The following is a 24,820-nucleotide window of genomic DNA, read 5'->3' as shown; positions in this document are numbered from 1 at the left end:
CTACTAAAAAATAAAGAATCGAGTGCATTATTAACATTAGTAGTCATTATTCAAGAAACTAGAAAATTAATCAAATTTGTATTAGTCTGCAGGAACCTTGTAGCAAGAGCTTCCAGAATTTATTAATAAGTTGCACTTGGTATTAAATATGATTATTTGCTCTGGGATGCAAGAAAGGCAACAGGAAACATTTTAGAGTTTCAAAAGCAAGCCCGGGCTCTTCTAAGCTTACTGAGGCTTTTGCTTAGAAACCCACTGGTGGAAATCGATATTTTTTTGAGGGAAAAGTGAAAGAGTCTTAGCATCTTGAGCCTGTAAACTCAAACTGCTGGTTAGGCATGAGGGAGTTTTACCAGGCTGTTTTATGGAAGTGATTCTAAATTATTTAACCTTTTCTTCCAGGTACTGTAGGTCTGCCGTTGAATTTCATACACTATTCTTCTCTACAAATTTGACCAGTGGGGCCACCTAGGGACTGAGAATTGGGATGGTTCATCAATTATACACTAAATTGGTAGTTCTCGAGCTTAATATGTATCAAAAAAAACTGGTGCATGGGTTTCCATTAGTTAAGAAAGCTGGAGGGCTTTTAAAAACACCAATTGCTCAGCTCCACCTTCAGAGTCTTTGATTCACTAACATGTGCATTTCTGACCAGATTCCAGTTGATATTGGTCTGTTTGTCAGGGGACCACACTTTGAAAACCACTGTGATAAATCAAATCAGGGGTCACGTTGATTGGCGCTCTGGTGAACTCACCAGAACCATCACAATTCTTTTACCAAATCAATGGACTTGCATGTGCCATCTTTTATCTCATTCAATTAGATAATACTTAGAGTTTTTTAGACGCTTGAGAATATCAGAGAGCAGGACCTGTTCACATTTGAGATAAAAATTCTAAAAAATAATTTCTAAATAGCCCATTCTGTTTTTTCTTACGTGTACGTATACCAGTGACAAATCCTACACACAGTTCACATGGGTTGGGTCAGGGCAGGCAAAGTAGCTTCTGGGTGCTTAGTACTAACGTGGCCGCCTGCAGGAAAAAGTGGGAAGTCTATTTTTGTTTTTTTTTTTACATATGTATATATACATTATTTTTTCTAATTTTGGAAAATTTGATTTTGCACCAGATAGCTTAATTAGTTAAATATATTCTCTAGAGAATACCGCCATTTCTGTTTTCTAATTTGCCAAGGAAAAAAAAATAGCAGGGGATTGATTATTCTTTAAAAAATAGAGACCTCTTGTGGTCATTCATAAAAGTACTTTAAGAAACAAACCTAGAGTATTCCGATTTGTCAAAAGTTTTCAAGATCTCTGGTTTAGTTGACATACACTAAAAAAAAGTACATATATATATATATATATATATATATATATATATATATAGTGCCAAAAAATGTATACACATTTAAAGAAAGGAAAACTGTATTAAAATTGTAATACTCAATATATACTGATAACAAAAGATGAATACAAGTCACATTTGACTTCTGCGATTACAAGAGGTGCTCAAAGTGGTTACCATCAGCATCCAGACATTTCTGATGATGGCAAACTACTGCTTGAGCAACGTTGACAAAAGTGTCCCCTTGTACACATTTTTTTGGCACCCCCGGTATATATCTCCTAATACCTATCAAAGTAGATAAGATCTATAATTGGACTTTTGGACTTTATATAATGGCAACTTTTATAAATATATGTATCACTCAGCCATAACAATTCTATATGACAAATTAAAATTTGATTGAAGTATAAGAGATAAAGAGAAGTGCACAAATCAAAATTGTCTAGCTCAAGGCATTTTCCCAAACTGGTTACATCTGTGTAACTAGCACGTCTAGTAGGTTTTTATCATAATTTTAAAGGTAGGGTGACAGAGGGTCAGACAGGTTATGTGATTTGTTATTTCATAACATCAATCAAACCTTTTTTAACTTCATTCACTCAGAAATATTTAAATGAATAAAGAATTTAAATAACTATTAATATGAAAGAGGGTCAATTTACAGAACTGTAATCGTAGGCCCAGATTTATAAACATCAAATGTTGTCAAATAAAATTACCTTTACACATAGAATTTCTAGGGTGGTAGACTAAATAGGCTATAATTTATTATTATTGTTAGTTGTTGTTTGTCATTGTTTGCTGTTGCTGCTGCTGTTGTTGTTGGTGTTCTACTCTTTTTCTCTATTAATTCATAAGTAGTTCTGGAGCATCTTCATGTACCAAGCACTATTTGGGATTCCTGGGGATACTGTAATAAAATGAATCCCATTGGGCCTTGACCTTAATAAGCTCTGAGTCTAATGCACAAGAAAGACATATAAACAGTAGTTTATAGTACAGTTTGTGCGCTAATAAAAATATATATCAATGAGGACTAGTTTCTAAGAAAGTGGCTACGTTTTCCCCAAAGTCTACCCCGAGCTGTGTAAAACTTCAAAGTCCACAAATTTCTCTCTTTGGTGTAAAGCTAGCATAGTGCAGTAGAAAATAATACTTGACTAGTAGTCAGAAAACTCATGTATGAGTTATTATAGCTCTTCCACTTATTAGCTCTAGGATTTTGGACCAGTCTCTCAGTCGCTAAACCTTGTTTTCCTTAACTATAAAATTAGGAATGGTGGCTACCTCACAGACTATCATGAGGGTCAAATGAGATTGTAAGAAAGTGGCCTGCGGTGTTCACATGCAGAATTTCTACATTATACATTTGATTATAGGGTACTATTAATATTGCACAACAATGCAATAATCATTTCTTCAGTGTTTACTGGTTTATGATTTTGCTGCTGGAAAGATATGCTAGTGGACAGACAGACGTGGTGCATATCCACTTTCTTCCTAAGTAGAGTGAAGAGAATGAAAATGCAATAAGGGAAGTGGGTATCTGAGAATGGAGGAGGAAGGAGGACCAAAGCTGGTTGGGACAGGAAAAGGTACCAAAAGCCCACAAATATACAAACTCACTCATTCACAAATTTACTGAAGGTTTTCCTGATCATCATCATTAAAATAATTTACTAAACACCAAAAAGATTTCATACATTCAATAGTGTGCTGGTAAATGCTTACCAACCAATTTTTCTCTGGGAAAAAAACCCACCACACGATAGATAGCACTGGCCGATTTCCACAGTGTAAATACTCCTCCCACGGCCAATTCCAAGCTTCTAACACAACTTCACTGAACAGGGAGCTAGGAAGAGATACATAGTAGCAGATCCTTACATCTGATTTCCATCAAATGAACATAATAGAAGTAATCTCAAGAGTGCAGATAATAAACAAACGTAGCAAAATGATTAGGAAGTGACGAGTTTGGAATATTTGCAAGCTCTATTTAAAAAAAACTATTTAATGCAAATCACTTTTGTTTAATTTTTAATGTTGGCTGTGGTCAACATCCAGCTTGCAAAATTCCTGAAAATGTAACAGTCAGCTCTCATGAGCCAGTGGTATGTTGGTAAGTGCACCAGTGCGGTGCTAGCGACGGTAAAGGCATCACCTCTTCTGGGAAGACACTGTCGTTAGGAGCCTTTCTTTATAGCGCTCTCTCTGTCTATGATAAGCTCCTAGATATCAAAGCAATTACCACACTGTGTTGTAATCTCATCTCACTCCTTCCGCACTTGAATTCCCTGAGGCCAGTGATGTACTTTTAACTCTTTCTCTTCTGTCTCTAGCACTGTTCCTGGAACAGGGGAAGTTCATCAAGTGCACACTGAAGAAATAAATGGGCCTGGATCTGGTTCCTTTTCCCCAGGAGCCCACCATCTAACGTGATGCTGCACAAAGACACACAGCAGCAGAACCAACACACACACACACACACACACACACACACACACACACACACACCCCCACACACACACACACACTTCAGTAGATGCTCTGAATAACCATGTGAATGGAAAATAAGGTTTTCTTCTATTACCTACACATGACTTTTAGTGTGATGGAAAATAACAGGGATTACAGATCAATGAAAACAGACGTAGCAGTTGGTTTCCTAAAACACCACTATGTTTCCTTACCTCATCTGTTCACTGATATTCTTTTGATGTTCAAATCTTTAAGTAGTAAAAGCAGCACATAGTCACTATAGAAAAAAATCCAATATGTAGAAACAGAAATAAAAGCCATCTATGTTTAAGGGTTGAAGTATTAGTGAAGATAGGTTAAGATGATAGCACTTGGAAAGCACCAAATGACGGGCTTAAACAAGGGGCTTTGTTTCTTCTCTAAGTTAAAATTTGGAGGTGTGCAGACTCAGGGGGGTGTGTTGGTCCTGCTTCCCAGTGTCCGTGTGTGTGTTGCATGCCACTTAGTCGGCTCTGACTCCTGGTGACTCCGGTGAGTGAGTGAGGTCCACAGTGTCCTGTCCTTAGGGGCTCAATTTCCCTCCAGCTCAGGGCTTGCCTATCCCCAGGGTGTGGCCCCATCCCTCATGGTCAAGTTAGCATCCATCCTCCTGGAAGCGGGATAGAAGGTGGGATGAAGAAGAGGTACAGGGCCAGCTGTCTCTGTAAGGAAGCTTCATATAACTTGCTCTGTGACACACCCATTACATCCCATTTGTGAGGATATAGCCACATGGCCACCTTTACCTGCAATGGAACCTGGGAAATGTAGTCTTGATTTTCAGCAGCCATGTACGTAGCTAAAATTTCTATTACCATTGAAGAAGGGGAAAATGGATTTTTAGGGCCAAGTGACAGAATTCGCTGCCCTTATCTCTTAGTGAAATTGCAAAGAGAAGAACTGATAGATTTAGAAGTTATGCACATTTTCAAAGTTTCTGATGCATATTGATAAGTTTCCCGTCAGAAGCTCTGTCCACATTTTCACTCCAGAGGACATACTCGTATATGAATTCTTAATGTTAAACACCAAGACAGGAATCCACCAATTCATTCAATATGTACTGTCTGGCTTTGCTGCTGGGAAGATGTCACACAGTGCTCAGTGTTTGAAAGACCTGAACTTTATTGTTAGAACTCTTCCAGCTGCCAGTGACAGATGGCCTACCAAGAGGGTTGGGTTTCCTCAAATACTGAGGGGATTGAGTAATTTAAGGAAAGGGAACTGTATAGTACATGTTGGAACCTGCAGCTGGAGAGTTAAAGATGTTCTTCTGAAGAGGAATGGAGAGGGGGATTATGTAGGTAGTTGTAAAAATTGTGAGGCCTAAAGAGAGAAGAGCAATAAATTGTCCTCTTGACATGACTGGGGGCTTATCCATGCATGCTTTCACCAACAGATGTACTGCAGGCAACGTCCCAAGTGCTCTATGCACAGTCTCTTACTGAATTCCCACGGCTGTCATATCTTTTTATATATCCGTATTTTATACATGATGAAATGAAAGGTCAAGGGAGGTCGTAAGGGGTGGAATGAGTATTGAAACCCCACTCGGTCTGATTTCAAAGTTTTGCTTTTCCCTTTCTATTCTGAAGCCTGAACTGATAAAAAAACAAATTTGGTAAGGATCGCTTTTGCTGTAGCATTTGAAATAACTTAAGGGCATAAAAAGATAGTATAAAGTATTTTTTTTAAATTAAAATTTATTGGGGTGACAATGGTAGATATCATAAAATCGTTAAAAGTTATAAAAGAAGTATAGAGAAAAACAAATGAAGCGTTGTAAGGGGGAGAACGGACCTTATGCGATTTTGTCTTTTAGAGGGACTTTTTAACTTGAGTTGGATACCGCCTCTCTTTTTTCATGGGACGTTGTGTTCACTCTAACACAGATAGGTCTTATCTCTGTTTGGTTGTCGGTATATTTTGTTGTCTCTGCCACCAGACTTATATCTTGGGTACCAGGTATCACGTCTTACACATCTTTGTATTCCCAGGGCCCAGCATAAACTTGGAATATAGTAGGTACTCAATAAATATTTGCTGAATGCATTATCCAAGAATTCATTTCATGGTGATATTAATACATATTTACCGAAAGGGAATTTTATTATTTTACTACGAAGCCAAATTTTAAGAGGTGTACAATAATAACTGACTGGTGTAAAATTATTATTCTGACCATGGCTATAAAGAGAATGTTTACAAGGCAACTGAACCTGTGAGCATTACTGATTGCCTACAACTATTTTAAGTGTTTAACATTGTATTTAGTTACTTAATGCTCACAAAAAAACCTTATTTGGGAAATAAATTATCTCCACTATGAAAATGCGAAAAATTGAAAACTAGGACATGAATCCAGGTAGATTTGTTTTAAAATTTCTTTAACAACCAGGCTATTTTTACCTCACCACTGTATATTAGTTGCCTATGAGATGTTATTAATAATAATAAATAATAATAATAATAATAATTTTTCATGACTCTATAGTAGCATCTTCTAATGACAACACCTAGATCCTATTCTTGTGTTTTGTATGTTAACTGGAACTTCCCTTCGGTCGAAGGCACAGACTCTCTCTAAAAGGAACCTTAAGCATGTTGGAAAATCGCTCCTTTTATACCTAAGCAACCCCTACACCATCGCCAAAACCAATGAGTAATTTGCAATCAACATTATCCATCACTCATTTTCATAATCAGGGACACATAATTTAGATGGTTTCCAGTTGCACCTCCCAGGTGTCTGTACTCCAGAGGCTTTCTGGCGCGCAGACAGCACCCCTCCCCCAACCCCCCCCTCTTTGCGGCTTTCTCGCCGGCAAAACTACACTTCCCAGGGGTCTGTTCGTCCACGCGAACTCAGTGTCCTTCCCGGCTCCAGGGAGGCATCACGGAAAAACTACGAACGCTTTGCGGGGCAGTGTGGGTGGGAGAAGCACACAGAGGCCAGGCTGGGCCCTCCCCTGCTCGCGCACCCCGAAATGGCTCGGATGCAGGATGAGCAGCGAGGGGGCGCGCCCTTGATGGCGGAAGGCAAGTCGCACGCCGAGGTTAAGCTCATTCTGTACCACTGGACGCATTCCTTCAGCTCTCAAAAGGTAAAAGCCTGGGCCGGGCTGGGCCGCGCGGATCGGGTTTCAGCACCGGGACAGCTCCCTCTGGGCCTCGCTCAGGGCCACCGACCCACCTAGAAACAGGCCTCCGCCAACGCCCTCACCCTGGCGGCTGCTCCCGCCACCACAGGGGTGCGTGCGCCTTAGTGCGGAGAAGGGAGAATCAGTTTGAGATGGAAATGTTATGACCCCGCCACTGGCACTCATGAAATGCGACAAAAAAAAGCATCACGGCTGGAGGCTTTGTCCCCTGGGCCTTGCAGGATCAGGCAGGAAGGAAGCGCCTTCAAGCAACGGAACAATCTGCAGTTGCTTCTTTTACTCCTTTTTGTTCCCATTCACTCTCTTCCACGAGGCCTAGCATATCCGTATTTCAGGTTGTTGTCTGGGGCGGACATACAATTAGGTTTAGGGCACACAGAAAGTAGAGGTGATGGGGAGGGTGGCTGTAAAATGCATATAGCCAGAATCACTTTCGTTATTTATCTATTCTAATTTATAAGAACAAGACGCCAGGATAGATCTGACTTGTTCGTTCTAGAATAGGAATGCAGTCACATGAGGTGTAACAACAGGGTATGTTCTGAGAAACGCGTCGCTAGGAGATTTCGTTGTTCTGGGAACGTCACAGACTCCACTTACACAGACCTAGACCGTCCAGCCCACTGCACACCCGGGCTGTGTGGTACAACCCATTGCTCCTGGGCTACAAGCCTGCACAGCCCGTCACTGTACAAAACAACACGAGCTGAAATTAAGCGCAAAGAGAAAATGACGCCATCAGGAGAGAGGTAAACATGAGCTGAGGCTGCTGCCAGTGTATAACGCGGCAGGCTGTCTTACAGCAAATACACTCTAAAATAACAGGTATAGTACAGACGGAAACCAGTAACACCATCATTTATTATCACTATCAAATCTTATGCCCTGTCTGTCATTGCACGTGCTATACTTGTATATGACTGGCAGTACGGTAGGTTTGTTTACATCAGTGTCACCACCGCACGGGGACGGTTGCACCAGGATGTCACTAGGCGACAGGCACTTTTCAGCTCCATTATAATCCTATGGGACCTCTGTCATCTACGCAGTCTATCGTTGACCTCAGGTCAACGATACTGCACCTGACTGTAGTTAAAAAGCATGTTGAAAATCCTGAAACTCAGGGGAGTGCGCTGAAAAACTGCTTAGTGATAGCCAGGAGGTCATTTAATTAACTGAAAGCCTGCATGTGCTGTGGTAACCAGTGTGAACTCTTCCAGGTTCGCTTGGTAATTGCTGAAAAGGCATTGAAGTGCGAGGAACATGATGTAAGTCTGCCCCTGAGTGAGCACAATGAGCCTTGGTTTATGCGTTTGAACTCAACTGGAGAAGTGCCTGTCCTTATCCACGGGGAAAACATTATTTGTGAGGCCACTCAGATCACTGATTATCTTGAACAGACTTTCCTGGATGGTAATGTTAAGGCTATTTGTGATTTCTTGGATTTACTTTTACCACAAACCTATGTGTTTCCTCCCTGCCTCGCACCCTTCCTCCCTCCTTTTTTCCTTCCCTTCCTATTTCTTTCTTTCTTTTTGGTTTCATGATGGTGGTTTAGTGATAAAAACCTTTTCCATTTCCATAAGCACACAAATATATCATAGGTCAATAACATAAATTTTTGTATAAGTCAGTATAACTCCCATTTAAAAAAATTTGGTGTAAACCAAACATTTTAATGTTGGACCTTTCCTTTTAAATGCACTTGCAAAAGACCCTGCAGGGGTGTGGTTTGTAGTAGTGATTTACTAGCCTTGAAATCAAATTGATAATATTGATTCTAAATGTGTACTATGTAAATCAGTTTCATCTGTTCTACCAAATGGTTCCACCTCAAAAACTGTAAGCGGGGGGAAAAAGAGGAATAAATTTTAGGCAAGGGAGAATGTTGCTATACTTTGATTTCTTGGTCCCTGTTACACCTGCATAGTTTGAATTTCATATCTTTTGTAAGGCATTATAGGGCTTAAATTTAGATAATGCTTTTAAGAAATAATCACTCGACGGATAGCCTGTTTTATATCAGGCATTTTATAATTTGTCTTGTCGTCAGTTTTCAAAGAAGCCATCTGAGACAGTCATGGCAGGCCCGTTATTCCCATGTTGTATATGAGGAAAGAGAAACGGGATGCCTGAAGTAACAGCTGTGCTGTGGCAGAGGAGGGCTGGAATGCAAGTCGCTCAAATCCAGACCTTCATATTATACTGGCCAGCTCCCGTAGTCATTGTCACCTATCCCTTGTCTCGCTTGTTCCTAATGACAACCTTTGAGGTGAACTGTCACTTCACCACTTATGACACCACTGGTCACTGGCAGGACTCAGAGAAGAGCCAAGGACGCCCAGCTTTCAGCTGAGGACTCTTCTGAAAGACAAGCTACATGAAATCCAGTGGTTCTTCATCTGCCCCCAGTTATGTGGATATTAATTGGGCAGATTAAAACCAGAATAGAATCCCAAATTACTGGAAGCTGAGAAGGGCAACTGTCCAAAAAAAAAGAAAAAAAAAAAAGGCTGAGGAATTCCTTCAAAGGAAAGTAGATATGGGACCTGCACGGGACCCCAGAATTACAAGAGCAACGGGCGACCTCTGCTCTTAATCCAAGTGTGTAGTACTTCCCTGGGATTCTGATCGGAGGTTTTATTAGAGGTGGCCATTGATCTAAACCAGAGAATTCAATGTGACTGCTTTCTCCTTCACCATCACTCGCTATCCCTTCTATGGGCTGGGAACTGTACTGAAAATGGCGGCTAATTGATTTAAGACAATTTTTCTTAACGTTGAGCTTTTTGGAAATGGACAAGTCTGTTATATATTAATTTGCATTTCATGGGAGACGTGATTATAGCAATGTGAGTAAAACAAACTAATTGTATAAGAATTCTATTTTAAATAATAAAAAAACTTTAAAAAGGTACAGTAAATGGAAAACCATATTTAAATCTTTTGTTTGTTGGCATCCTTTCAATGACTACCACCATTCTCCTCCTCCTCCTATTTTTCTCCTTACATTGTTTCTCCTAAGATATTCAGTAATATGATATATGTTACTTTATAACATAGTTATATGATTATAACAATGTTAATGATTATGAGGCTTTCTTAAAATTTTCCTTAGGCATTTGCTTTTTCTTTGACTAATGGTATAATAACAAAACTGAAGCATATTCTGAGTCCAGCTCAGACAAAGGAAATACTAAGTTCTCCTTATTACTATTTATTGAACCATAAGAGAAGGCATTGTGGGGCTAAATGTTAAGATGAAAATATGGAAGCAAAGGACTTTAATTATGGTTGTACCAATAGAAGTAAGCAATGAAGAACCCTAGCTTTTAGTCTGAAGCTGTCCCTAACTTGCTATGTATCGGTGGTGACTTGACTTCTCTGTTTTCCCTCTTGGATTAGGTGGTATAGTTTTCTCAGTTGCAGAGATAAAGCAAGTCCCATCGGTTCTTATTTCACTCATTCCTCTTTCCTAGGAGAGTAGTCATTCGATTGGAGAGGGTTGACAAAAGACTAAGATTAAGGGACCTAAAACCCACGGGAAGATATAAAGACAGCAAGAGAACAATTAGTTACCTAAACGAAGGCTAGCCTAGTCTACAGATGAAGTGTATCCCAAAGTATTAAATAAAAACAAACATGTAAATGTCATCACAATTATCATTAAGATACGTTATAGGAACTCACTGAGATTAGGAAAAGAGCCAGAAAAGAGACGGACAAATGTTATCCCAGTTGTCAAGGAGGGGGAGAGGGGAATTCTACCAGTCCTGGCTGCTTAAAGTGTGTTCCATTGATAAGCAGCTCTGGTACCACTGGGATCTCATTAGAAACGCCGAATCCTAGACTCTACAGTCGATGTCCTGAATGAGAATTTGCATTTTAACAAGATCCCAAAGTGACTCATACATACATGAAAGTATGAGATACACTACTACAAAACTAATGTGTATTAAGTCATTGTTCCAGCTTTACACAGTGCTATAAATTACTGTCTTTAATTGTGGCAGAGTTCCAGAATGGATTGTCAAAAATTAATATATATACATATATATATATAAATTATATATATATATAAATTATATATATATATATATAATTTTTTAGTATCTCAGTTAAAAGGAACCAGTCTGAGCTTTACATTAATGAAGAATGTCATTAACTGACACTTAAAAAAATGAGTCTATTATGTGCCAGGCATGACTCCAGATACAGAGTATCTTGATTTAAGTACAGCATTTACGATTACTTCACACAATGCCCTTGTAAGTAATGCACATTTTCAGATGAATAAACCACCATATTGAAGAATATTCATTTTAGATTTCTAATAGCAGGCTGCCCCTTTAGCTGTAGACTCTCATTTTACTTTTCCTATCATAATTTTATCACACTTTATTTTAATTATTTCAATTGCTTGTAGACCACGGTCAGCACCAGGAGGTCACATGTACTGTCTGGCTCATACAGACAGTATATACAGCTGTTAAGCTGTGTTCCCAGTGTCTCATAGGAGCTTAATAAATACATTGGAATATTTAAAATAAATGAATTATTGAAAACAGAGGTCAAGCTGGACAGGGCTCTTTACTGGTGTCCTTACAGGCTTTTATTCTCCGACGTGAGCCTAACGATTCTCTAAATGACTTGAATAAAGACACAGAAACACTGTTACATTTTTAGATGGCAGAAAGACTGGGATAGTTAAAATGATGACCGGCTTATGAAATGTTTCTCATGCAACAATAAAATGGAAACATAACTGAGATAAAGTTTCACAAGGCTAACTACGGCATGCAAATTTTGTTTTTAAAAATCAGCTGCATTAATGAAGGGTGGGAGACCTGGCTTGCTAATAAGTTACTAATACCAGTCAATAATACAACGAAAGGCTAGTGTGATCTCAGATTGTTTCAAAAGTACAGGTTCTATCCAGAGCACGGTGAATTGTAACCCACTCTGTTCTCAACTGGTCAGAACATGTAGCATTTTGTCCAATTATGGGTGGAATTTTGGGGAATCTCGACAAAGCAGAATGAAATAAGTGAATGGATTTCATGAGGTGTATAGTTGCCCATGGTCATAAGGTGATTTTCATTAAGTGTATCCATTTGTCTAAAGAACAGAGTGTAGTGAACTGGAATCTCTTTTGCTGTCACTATTTGTTACAGCTTCAGGCTATAATTTAATTGTTCAGTTACTTGGTGTTTATTATCTGATACACTAATGTCACCACTAAGTGATCTAAGTAAAATAAAAAATCAGCAAAGGGAGAGAGTTAGAAATGAAGTCTAATCTATTTTCATTGAGCCAATGAGGAAGACCTGAAAGTTATTCAAATAGACCTCAGGGGAGTCTTTCTCGAAAACAAGGCATAATAATACCGCCTTTACCTCTCATCCCTGGGGAAGGCAGAAAATCAAAGCAGTGAATTTAGCAAAATAATGGAAGCTTATGCCTTTAAGCCCTTCAGTTCTTTTTGTTTTTTTGCTACTGGGGAAACGGATTGTAATTTTTAAAAAATGGCTCAGGGCCATTGTTATTCGAACCAGCAGTACGGGACTGGACGATGTATGGAGCTATTTGTCCCCATTAAATGGCTGCAGAATGCTTTTGTGGTTTCCTTCTGATTTTGTTTAAAAAAAAAATTCTTTGGTTTTCTCTTCTTGTTGCTTATCACATCTTTCTGCTTTTTGTCTATCTGCCTGTTTCTAATTTGCTGCCTAAACTTAGGTGCAATACAAGACCTGCCTGTCCCTTACTCAGTTCTTCTAAGAAGTCAGTTTATGCCAACTTATTTATTTATTCTTATTCTTCCCGTTTAGTCACTAATCCTGGCTTCCACTACTGCAACCCCATTCCCCTATGCCGGGAACTGTTCTCATTGCCTACTTCTTAAAGTCCCCTGATTCTCTGCCCTTTGCAAGCTCTTCTTTGCTTTCCTACTCCTGATTGAGGTACAATTCTAAGAAAATATTTTCTTTTTTTAGTATTATTGACCTTTCACAAATAGTCAGATATTTCTCCAGCAAAATGGGCTTATTCAGGAACAACAAAGAATGACAATTTGGGACATGTGGTCTAATGGTGAACCACCTGCAGATCCAGAGAAACAAAGGAGAGGAACACTCTTACACGAACTTGGGAGGGACTGTTGTAAAGGAAGAATCCATTGGAGGAAACTGAAAGTTCGAAGTATAGTGACTTCTCATTGGCTGAGTTATGGCAGCCTCTCATTGGCTGAGCTGTTACTGGGCAAACGAGGAACCTTTTCTTCCTCCTGCTGAGGTAGCGAAGTAGTGTCCCTTCCTGTTGGAGATGCAAGGTTTCTTTTGGGAACAGTAGTGAGCACTGAGTGATGAGTGCAGGAGAGTTCTCTCTTCTAGCCTCCTGACTCCGTTTAAATGAGGTCTCACAGTATTATAACAAAAATGGAAGGACTGGAAAATAAAATAGGATGAGAGTGAGAGGAAAGTTCTCCTGTATAGTTCAAAGGAAAGTCCCAGTTGTCTTTGAAAAACTGTTTCGAGAGGCAGTGGACACGGTTGTGTTCTGGTGAGAGGAGGAGGATGGCAGCACATTGCATGTGTGAAACTGGACAGGATTTCTGGAGAGAAAGAGACTGGAGGAGAACTTGGGTTCCGTGCATGTCTTAGGCTCTGACAAAGTGTTTCAGGAGACAGTTATATACTGTGTTTCCCTGAAAATAAGACCTAGCCGGACCATCCTTATATAACATAACATAACATAACATAACATAACACCCAGTCTTATATTAAAACAAGAACTGGTATTATATTATACTATGTTATATTATATCCAGTCTTATATTAAAATAAGACTGGGCCTTATATTAATTTTTGCTCCAAAGATGCATTAGAGCTGATGGTCCGGCTAGGTCTTATTTTCAGGGAAACACGGTAGCAACGGTGCACTCCATAGAAGAACATCGTTTTAATGGATTTCAACATTTGTCCTCCTTTGAAGAATTCAGGTTTGGCCAGATGGAACATCCCCCAAAACCAGTCAGACGTTTTTGCTGCTCTCATTCACTTTCCCGGGAAGGCAGTGGTATGCTCACCTGGGCACAGACATTGCCTGGCAGTCGAAGGCAGCAGAGCGAGTAACCATAAATGTGACTATTTGGGAAGCATTTGAAGATGCTGAACCATGTATAGTATTAACTTGAGGTTCCTAGACTCCTAACGCAGTGGTCTTACACTTTTTGGCTTCAGAGCCCCTTTGTCTTAAAAATGATTGAGGATACCTGAGAGCTTTTGTTTATGTGGGCCGTATCTAACAATATTTACCATATAGAAATTAAAGTGGAGAAAAACTTAAAACCCAAGAACACACAAGCACAAGTCCCATAACTGCCATGGAGGCATCCCGTGTCATGTAGCTTCTGGACAACTCGGCTGTACGCTTGAGAGAAGAGTGAAAAAGCAATTAACATCTTAGCATGACTATGAAAATAGCTTTGATTTTGCGGAGCTCCTGAGAGTATCTTGAGGACGCTCAGGGGTTCTCAAACCACACTTCTGAGAACTGTTGCTCTTAGTGGTCTATGAATAGAATTCAGGAGATTAGAGCTCGTAGGTGGGAAAAAATTGTCTCTTACTTACACTAATTTCCAACAGACATTTCCTTTCATTTCTAACGGATGCATAATCGACAGCAATATCAGGAGTACCGATGACTTTGTTACCAATAGAAATCATAGATGTGTTTAGTGTTTATAGCATATCAAGTTATTGCAGGCATTTTAAACTATCATTTGTGCTCATCTCTACTTTGAAATTATGGTAGGTAGGACTGCTGCTAGATCCTGTAAATGTATTTATAAATAGGCACCCGTGTTAGTATTTTGTCATTTAAAATTACTTCGATAACTCTATTTTAATACAATTTCCTATGCAATCCTGTCTTGTATTTTATGCATTTAAGAACAATATTTTGAGAACAGGTCAGTGGCACACAAAAGATAAAGAACACTTTAGAATTTCAAGGACCTTAGAAGGCGACCAGCGTGTTGTCCTCATAGAAATGCCTACCATACATGGGTTGGGATCCTGGTGATATACTGAGGTCCTGAAAGGTCAGCGAGGATGTGTGCTATATTTGGGTGAATCCACGTTGACACGCAGTATGTAACTGACAGGTCATTCTCGATTATTCTAGTGCAGCCTTCAGAACTGGACTCCTAGTAGGGAGTTAAACATTTGCCAACTGGTTTGAAGAGTAGTCCATCTTCTGTTTCCTTAGAGAGTCAGAAATAGCCTGTTGGCTTAAAAAGCTTGTTCTACTTGGCCTGGCATTATGAAATCTTGCCTGAAATGCTCTGCAAGCAACTCTGAATTGTCAATACTTAGGAGTGAGTGTGTGGTGCTCAGAAGGATTCGAAATTAAACAAATAACCCAAACTAAGAAATAAAGCAATAAAGTTAAGGCTGTTATTTTCACTCGTTGGAATTAGCTAGTTGGCATTTTTCAGGGGGAGTCTGAGAGTCAGAAGTGGGAAGGGATTCTGAAGGGACAGAGCCCTGATGTCACGTGATTTATCTTGGATCGTCTCTGAACAGTAAACCCTCCAGATGTTATGCTGCCGTAATAAAACAGAGCACTGCATTCGGAGTGAGATGACTTTAGTTCTTGTTCTTCCCCTAATTGGTGGTGGGATCTTGGGAGAACTTCTTAGCTTTCATTGTCATCCTCAGAGATTCTGCAGCTTAAATACAGTAGACTCCCTCAGTCTCAAGAGATACATTCCAAGACCACCAGTGGATGCCTGAAACCGTGGATAGTACCGAACCCTATACATATATATGTTATGCTTTTTCCTGTACCTGTGATAAAGTTTTAAATTTATAATGTATAACTGAGTTGATTTATAAATTAGGCACAGTAAGAGCTTAACAACAATAACTAAGAGTAAAATAGAACAGTTATAACAATACATTGTAATAAAAGTTCTGTAAACGGCTTTGGGGCTGTTATGAAATAGAATAAGGGTCACTTGAACATAAGCACTGTGATACCGCAACAGGTATCGGATAACCAAGATCGCTACTACCTGACTAACGGGTGGGGACAGCCCAAAATTTCATCACACTACTCAGAACAGAGTGCAATTTAAAACTTATGAATTGTTTATTTCTGGAACTTTTCATTTAATATTTTCGGACCGCGGTTGAACGTGGGTAACTGAAACCACGGACCGCAGAATCGCAGATACAAAGTCTACTGTGTTCTATAATAACTAGAAATTTGGCAACAGATTCATTCATTCATTCATTCAAACTTATTGCACACCTACTATGAGCCAAACATTATATTAGGTATTGGGGATGCAACAGAGAACACCGTCCTTGCCCTCAAGAAGTCTGTAGTCTAGACTTTAACCAGCAAATGAGGATTTATGTCGAATCCACTTTCCAGGGAGAAAATATTTGAAATTCCATGAAGATTGTCATTCCACATTCACATAGCATCTACAGGTCACTCTCGCTATTAACTGGACCCCGGAAAAGTAGTCCCGGATCCTCTTCCTATCATTCACTTAACCAAACCTTTACCAACGGCCTAAAATGTATGAGACACTATGCTAGACCCGGGATCACAGGTCCCTTGCCCTGAAGGGGTTCATGGCGCAAAAAGATACCAATAACTAAGGTGAGAAGGGCTCCAACGGAGTGTGTACAGGTACTTTGCGTGGACAGAGGAAGGCACGCCTGAGCCAGGCACATGCTGGTCTTTTAGGAGGCCCCGAAATGCTCTCCGGAGCTGGCATCAATCACTAGACCTTGAGGGTTGAGTCGCAGTTTGTAATGTGAAGTGAGAGAATGCCCATGTGGTCATGCTTCGGGATCTGGTCTGCTACATCAGGCTGTTTCTGGTTTTCACTGTCTGGGCTGGGGAGGAATCTTTTCAATGCCTTAGTATAATGTTGATGATGAGGTGGTTGGGTGTTTGGTTTTGCTTTTGGATGTAATGCTTCACTTGTAACTTTCCCTTCAATGTTTGTGTATGTCTCTGTGTGTGTGTGCACTTTAGAGAAAACACCCAGGTTAATGCCCGATAAAGGAAGCATGTATTACCCACGGGTCCAGCACTACCGAGAGCTGCTCGACTCCCTGCCAATGGACGCCTACACACATGGCTGCATTTTACATCCGGAGCTAACGGTGGACTCCATGATCCCAGCTTATGCAACAACAAGGATTCGCAGTATGTAAACATCTTAAAGACCTGGAATTCTGTCTTGAGTGTCTTTCAGTTCATGTTGAGACCTAGCTCATCTCAAGGTCACTGAGAGCAGATGGGGGACAGAGCTGTTGAGTGTGTTTCACGGGCTTGCACGTTATAGGCTGATCTATGCACTGGTCAGATTAATCTGTGCTTCAGTTGTTCAGATGGACATTAGTGTCTGTAGGGCCTGATTTTCCAGCTCTTGGTTTTGAAGGGCCAAGTGTGGATAAAACTCAGGAGAGGGGCCTCTGGAAAAAAAGAACATCACATGTTCTCACAGACAGATGGCCTGGGGATCAGGAACGCTGGGATCCGCTGGGGATTACAGGTAACCGAGTTCACATTTCTGGCCTTTTCCGTCCAGTATGGGAAGGAGCGGAACGACAGACGGTCTAACCATTCCTCTACCTCTAAATTCAGTGACTGGGGGTTTACAGAGATTGAGTTGTGATATCCAGCAGTCACTTCCCTCCCCGCTGAGGACAGAGCAAGGCCAGTGCACGAGATGTGGGGCCATAGGAGCTGTGCTCTATGGCCTGGGCCCGGGAACTGGGGACAGGAAGGTCAAGGAGGACGGCTGTGGTCAGGCTCGGCAGGGAGGCAGGGCTGTGACGAGCAGCACGCAAACCTAGGCCTTCTAAATCTAGAAACTACATTCTTTCCAACACGTCCCGCCTCACCGTTATCGTTCCCTTACTTATGTCACTTTTCTTTTTGGTGCCTCTCCTCCTCCCCTCTTCCTTCCCTTCCCTCCTCTTCTCCCATTTTTCTCCTCTCTCTTCCTGCTTCTCACCTTCCTCTTGTTCTTCCTCCTTCTCTTCCTACATATTCGTGGATGATTTAAAACAAGTGTACCGATAGATACAATTCTGTCACCTAGAGTTAATATAGTTTTTTTAAATAAGGCCTTTTTCTTCCCTTCATACAGAAGTTCATTACAGAAAGTCTGAAAGAGACAGAAAGGCAGATCGGCTCCCTTGCACTTAGCAAGTGCTGGGCCTTTCCCTAAGTGCTTTCCATTTAATCCTCACCCTGTGTGCAGGTACTCTGACAGGTCCATTTTACAGGTGAGAAAACTGAGGCACAGAGAGGGGGAGGTGTAGGCAGAGGCAGGGCATAAATCCTAGACCTCAGTCTTTTACTATTGAGTGTCCCCGCTTCTTCTTCTTTCTTGCATAGAAGGGCGGAAATAATTTTCTGTTTCAAAAATGATTTCATTATCAGGCCAAATTGGTAACACAGAGTCTGAACTGAAGAAACTTGCTGAAGAAAATCCAGATTTACAAGAGGCATACATTGCGAAACAGAAGCGACTTAAAGTAAGTACACCGGGCTGTCCTCAGTTGACATCCGCTGTTTCTATTAAATGTTCCACCTTTTGCAAAGTATCACTATTTCTAGAACATCTCTTATTATCGCAAGTCACCAGTGCACAGGCTACCTTTGGCTTCTGCGGTGCTTTCAGAAAGAATTTTTCTTGATTAGCTTTGATAGTCAAACCTAACGACCATTGCTTAAAAAGCAGACATTGCACATGCTGGTTGCCTGGGAAAGTTATCAAACGTAAAACCCAGTTAATAAAATACTCCAGGAATCTGTCATTTCCTGGGCTCTGCCACGTCAAGCCTGAGCTCTCTCTATGGCTTGTCTGCCTCCTAAGGGGCCGGACTTTGCTTCATCGGGTATACCTGGCCCTCTTCTTTCTGTTGATTCTTTCCCCTCGGCCCAGAAATGCAGGCAAGCTTCTCCCACATTAAAAACGTAGCAAACACCAACACTCCCAGCTCCCCTCAACTTCTCATCTATCTTAGCCGAACGCAACGCCGGCACACACGGCACTCCTTACTGCCCACGCACTCTCTCCCTCACTGCATTCGTCCCTGAGTTGGGCACGAGAGGAGTCTCTTTGTAACCCTCAGAGTCTGTGACCTCGCTGGTCATCTGGTCCCCCAGGAGTGGCCAGTGAGCAGTGGGTCTGGCCCTCGGGTATTTTCACAGCTGGGGCATCTCCCTCCAACTCTGCTTTTGCTTTAAGGAAGTTAGTCCACTTCTCATTTCCTAAAATAGGAAGGCTCCAACTCTGTGAGTTTACACTTGCTCTGCTCTACATCGCTTGCTTTTGCAGGCACAAATAACCTACTGAGTTGTTTTTGTTAATTAGTCAAAGCTGCATGACCACGACAATGTCAAATATTTGAAGAAAATTCTTGATGAGTTGGAGAAAGTCTTGGATCAGGTTGAAACTGAGTTGCAAAGGAGAAACGAAGAAACCCCAGGTAGGTTTTCATGTGTGTTCTTTTCTCTTTTTCCGGACAGCAGAAGGATATGGAATAGTCTTAGATATCATCAGAAACGTTCTGCGACGTTTTTTTTTATTGTTGTTTTCATGGACAGTTTACCTTAAGATAGCGACAATAATACTGTATTCAGCAAAACCCGGGTGTCTAATTGTAACTCGGCCGGCATCTACGCAAAACATGGGGAAGCATTTTTCTGCACGATTTAAGTTAGAGGTGAGAAATTCCAACCTGGCCTGTTTTGCAAAGTTGTAATTACAGTAGTTTGGTTGAGAAACCTGAGTAATTGCAAGAGTGCGCCCTCTAATTTCTTCCATAGGCGGGGAAGAATCAAATAGGGGCCAGCTCGTGTGTGTGTGTATGTGTGTGTGTGTGTGTGTGTGTGCAGGCTGCGTGCTGAGCATCCATGCACTGTACCTGCAAGCCGAACACCACGAGGAAGCCACGGCCCGGGTGCAAGCACACTGACCACCTGTACTGTTTTAATTGACAACAAAGTTGAAGATCCTGTTACCTGAAACTTGCTTCACAATAGGGACTCCTGCCTGCCTTAAATAGGAAGGGGGAGCAGCACCCACTGGGTGACGTTTCAGGCCCAACTCGATGGATTGTGCTAAAGCTCATCTTCTCTCTTCCCTTCACCACCAGGAAGTATGTGTTGACTCCTCTGGCTTGGAGATTCTCAGCCCCTCCCAGTTCTTTGCAAAATGGTAGGCAGGCTTTGAGCTCAAGCGGTGGTAGTGTCACCTAGAGACCGGGATGGTTGAGAGATGGCAAGCATGCCCCCCCGCCCCCTTAGCTTGGGATCCATTTGCAGGGACTTTGTTTTTGGCACAAATTTCTTGCCGAGTGTGAGTATGAAGAAAACGTGCCATGGCCTTCGGCTTCTCAACACAGATGAATGGTAGCAGCTGGAGTGTGTGTGTGTGTGTGTGTGGCAAACTCCTAATTCTCCATGTCCCTTTCTCTGAGCAGAAGAGGGCCGCCAGCCCTGGCTCTGCGGAGAGTCCTTCACCCTGGCAGACGTCTCGCTCGCTGTCACCTTGCATCGACTCAAGTTCCTGGGCTTTGCGAGGAGAAACTGGGGAAATGGAAAGCGACCGAACTTGGAAACCTATTACAATCGTGTCTTGAAGAGAAAAACATTTCACAAGGTTTTAGGACATGTCAACAATATACTAATCTCCGCAGTGCTGCCAACAGCCTTCCGGGTGGCCAAGAAAAGGGCCCCCAAAGTTCTTGGCACCACCCTTGTGCTTGGTTTGCTTGCAGGGATGGGGTATTTTGCTTTTACGCTTTTCAGAAAGAGATTTGGAAGCATGATATTAGCACTCAGACCCAGACCGAATTATTTCTAGGCTTGCAGGGACCCAGTGGTGGCAACTCACCCTCCCATTTAGCTGAACATTGTCCACTCTGCTGGGCCCAGTGAAGTTCCTGGGCAACTAGTCAAAGGCATAATTTACTTTCCTCTTTGGGTACTTCACGTGAGGAGAGGAGGACCTGACAAGGCTGTGTGGGCTGGAAACTTGAGATTACCGCTTCGCAAACCTGAACTAAACCATCATGAAAACTCGTACAAGGTCAAGATGTATCAGTGCTGACAGGTGGAGAACAGACTTTTATCTCAAACTGCCAGTTCAAGTTCAGATGTGTTGTTAGTTTTTTTTGGGGGGAGGTTATTATTATGAGCGGACAGTAGTAATAATCTGGCATGGCCTATAGCTCTTCATCTGAGACTAGGTAAGTGGAGGGTGGAACAGTTGGCAGTATTATTCCCTGGAATTCAGAGGTCATCTTTGTTACACAGCAGAGGGGTTCTGACAGCAGCAGGACACAGGCTTCTTAGCAGCACTGCTGGCTCCAGGCAGAAATGAGGGAGAAAATGGGAAGCGGGAGAAGGAAAAGGGGAGAACGCAGTCTCCACTGTACCCAGCAGCAGAAAGCCCTTCCGGGAACCCGCTCGTGCCACTCACGGCTGCCTGGCCCCTTAGCAGACATCACCAGGACTTCCTGTACCCACTGCCTACACATCTCCTGGGAAAAGAAGACTAAGGAATTCCTGGGGGGAGTGGGCGGAGAAAACCCCAGGCTTTATACTTAGGGCACTTCATTTGACCTTCATCCTTTTAAATGCATATGAATCACACTCATCCATCTGTGAAGATGAACTGCTTATAGACTTGGCTGTGAGATGCCCGCTGGACCATGTCTGCCCGCCATTTACATGAAAATCTGAAGTGAGGTCAAAATGGTTCCTTTCTTTTCACAGTTGCCCGTTTTGGTGGTGCCTGTGAGCTCTCACTTCTCCGGACTGTGGTGTGCAGTCCAGGGGGTGTGGCTCTGCAGCCCCGTTTATGCACGCAAGTGGCATCAGGCAAATGTCCCAGCTAATCAGGAGCATGGCAAGAGGCTGGGTTGGGGGTTGATGGTCTGGGAGAACTAAATATGCCCCTTCTGCATTTGGGAGGCTGGGGTACTAACCCCAAAACTGCTGTTCAGGCCTTGCATCTGTTTGTCATCACCACAAAGCTTCAGAAGGTTACAGAGGAAGACGAAGGTCTGGCGTTAGCCCTTGGGAATTAATGCAGGGGGAGAAGAAATGAGAGGCTAGCTAGCGACGCCCACCAATATTGACTCATAGATGTCTAGGCATTTTGGGGGGTACCGCAGTCCCTCTGGATGGGACAGTCCCAGTGTCCCCGTGAACCACCGTGTGCAGGAACAATGTTTCTTGGTGACAAGGAGGTAGGCTTGCTCTCGAGCTGGGCAGAAAGGGAGCGGTTTCAGGTCTCTGGCGGGACGTATGTCAGAGGACGAGGGGCTGAGGGTCTAGCCAACAGCATGAGTGCCTGGGTCTGCCTCAGACTGGCTGTGCAAGCGTCAAAGGCTGTACCGATGTTTCTTTAACAGGAAGCAGTCATACCTCGAAAGGCATGATTTTCTGATGGTAAAATGATTCTATAAATCCATTTCGTGGTCCAATTGCTCTAGAAAATCTTGATGAACTGGATGTTCCCTGTTTACAAAAATTAATAACATTTCCAGTGTAAACTCAACCCAACAATCCCTAACAGACTGGCGGCTTTTATAATGTCTTCACTGTGCGCTTCAGTGCATTGTCATATAGAGTCTGAATTTGTTGCTGGAACATTCCAACCTGTGTATTCATAAAAGAGCCACCAACCTGATTATTCAGTGGTTAATAGTGTTCTTTACGTTGCTCTGTTAGAAGCAAGAACTCAGACATGAAGAAACGAAAGCTGGATTTTTCTAAAAATCGACACAGCCTATTTAAGTATTACGTAAGTGTTGTTAACAATAAAGATTAGGAACCCAGTGCTGGCTTTTCCTCTAATTTATATCATTACTGAATCAGAGAAAATCTGCTAGGGAGTGTTTATAGATTTCTGATGCAGTTTCTCTGGTCTATGCTTGTGTCAATATTAAAGGTGAGGCATCCTGGCGATTTCCCTTGTTTTATGGGTACCCTTGAGTTTCTATTTTACAAATGTTTGTTCAGGGATACCATGGCCACTAGATGTCGCTGTTGATCCAGTAGTCTGAGAATGGGCGTTCTTTGGGTTCATCAAGCCTTCTGAAATGTTTCAAGTGAAGATAAACATGAATGACCTCAGTTTCTGAAATGAGGGCGTCTTCATCAGATCATTCATCTGTAAAAAAGCTTGAGGCACATGTAATATGGATTTTTAATGCTTTGGAAGGGATTACAGTACCACACAATGCGAAGCTAAAGAGCTGCACATGTATTATTAGCAAAATAGGCACTTGTCTGTGTTTTGGTTTTCACCATCATTGGTGACTGACCACTGTGCTCTTCAGTTTCTAAAATCTGTATAAATATTCCAATTAGAAAAACGCCTGAGGTACTAAATTTATGTTGGCTATTTGCGTCTTAATGGATAAATGCTGTTTTTGTTGTTACAATTATATGCCTTTTCAATCCATTTTCCTTAACTGCAGACAGTTGTAAATTGCTTGCTTGATTTTTCGTAGTTATTGATATTGACACCAGAGTTACAGATATTTTGGAATTGTTGAATGTAATAGAGAGATCAAGATACTATTCTGCCTGTAAGATCAATAAAAATAATTGGAAAATAAATATGAACCTTGCAAGTACTAGTTTTGTAATCTTTTTGAGAAAAACAGATGCATTTGTTTCATTTAAAATCAAAGCCTAAAAAAAAGAAATCAAAGGCTAATGTGGTAATTAGTAAAATAAGCAGAAGTTAGGTATTCAAGATATTTAGCCGTTCTTTCCTTTTAACATAAAAATTACCAACTCATAATTTATTTAAACACACACAATTTTATGGTTGAAATGAATGACAGCTTAAAGGACAACATATTGATACTGATAATTAAAGGAGTTTAGCCAGCCACCTAATAGGTTAGCATGAAAACGATAAACACCAAGAGAGTATTTAAAAAAAAAAAGTAGTGTTTTTTGGATTTCAAATATTACTTATGATGTTTATGTATATTTTGATATATCTAAGTCTCTTCCTTCTATTGGATGGATATTCAAATTACCATCCATATTTCTAGCCTTGGTAAACTTAGCCATTATTCTAATCATCAAATAAAAACTGAGTACTACTTTGGTTTATACTGAGCAAAGCAAATTAAATAAAAATGAAATTTAACTTATTTGCCCTAATGTAAACAAAATGAAAAGCAACAATTTTGAATACTCATGGAAAATCAAGCTCATATACAATTCCGTAGTCTGCTCAGAAAAATCATAAAAACACCATGGTAAAGACACAAAAGTCAAATTAATGTAATGCAATGAATAAGTTAGTATTTAGACATCACCTTAATATTGTTTATGCCAAATATTTGGCCCATTTATATTATCGCCACTTATTCAAATCAGAATGTCTTGATTTTCTAATTCCCCAGAACGCTTGTGTTTTACTAGGTAAGGTATTAGAGAGTCCAAGGCCAGAGAGGAAGTGTAATTTCTAGAGTGAGGATAATAGTTTTAATTGTGTATTACATTATGAAAATGAAGAGAAAGGAGAGAAAGAGAACTTGCTTTGAGGGTTAGAAAGGCAGTGCATTGATGAAAGCAATACTCTGCTTTACTTGCTTCTGAGTTGAGCCCTGGATTTTGTGGTAGGAGGGAGGAGGGACTGACGGACCAGAAGATGCGGGGAAGAGCAGGTGCTGAGGTCTAGACAAGGTCATGTGGAGCTTGGACAAA

At 41.2% G+C, this 24,820-nt stretch overlaps 1 protein-coding gene across 2 annotated transcripts; it reads left to right on the top strand.

Annotated features, from left to right (window-relative positions):
* Window positions 1–6,754: 6,754 nt before the first annotated feature.
* Window positions 6,755–22,301, top strand: GDAP1 (ganglioside induced differentiation associated protein 1). 2 transcript variants are annotated; one of them, XM_033126742.1, is made up of 6 exons: window positions 6,755–6,982; window positions 8,260–8,452; window positions 17,096–17,269; window positions 18,515–18,609; window positions 19,452–19,566; window positions 20,563–22,301. In XM_033126742.1, the coding sequence occupies exons 1-6, from the start codon at window positions 6,866–6,868 to the stop codon at window positions 20,943–20,945; spliced, it is 1,077 nt and encodes a 358-aa protein (XP_032982633.1). In that variant the 5' UTR covers window positions 6,755–6,865; the 3' UTR covers window positions 20,946–22,301. The 2 variants fall into 2 exon arrangements, with proteins under 2 accessions (XP_032982633.1, XP_032982634.1); XM_033126743.1 differs by having other exon boundaries at window positions 6,849–6,982; window positions 8,260–8,307.
* The last annotated feature ends 2,519 nt before the right edge of the window (window positions 22,302–24,820 follow it).

The sequence above is a fragment of the Rhinolophus ferrumequinum genome, chromosome 14, assembly GCF_004115265.2.
Source record: "Rhinolophus ferrumequinum isolate MPI-CBG mRhiFer1 chromosome 14, mRhiFer1_v1.p, whole genome shotgun sequence".
Taxonomy (NCBI): domain Eukaryota; kingdom Metazoa; phylum Chordata; class Mammalia; order Chiroptera; family Rhinolophidae; genus Rhinolophus; species Rhinolophus ferrumequinum.
The sequence above is the reverse complement of the archived record's forward strand: the minus strand, read 5'-3'. Positions and strand labels throughout refer to the sequence as shown.

What these genes read in the sequence shown, in the direction of transcription:
- GDAP1 (XM_033126742.1), top strand. Translation starts at nt 6,866, where the DNA reads ATGGCTCGGATGCAGGATGAGCAGCGAGGGGGCGCGCCCTTGATGGCG. An exon ending in ATTCCTTCAGCTCTCAAAAG is followed by an intron (nt 6,983 to 8,259) that starts GTAAAAGCCTGG and finishes GAACTCTTCCAG; the next exon opens with GTTCGCTTGGTAATTGCTGA. An exon ending in GAGAAACGAAGAAACCCCAG is followed by an intron (nt 19,567 to 20,562) that starts GTAGGTTTTCAT and finishes TTCTCTGAGCAG; the next exon opens with AAGAGGGCCGCCAGCCCTGG.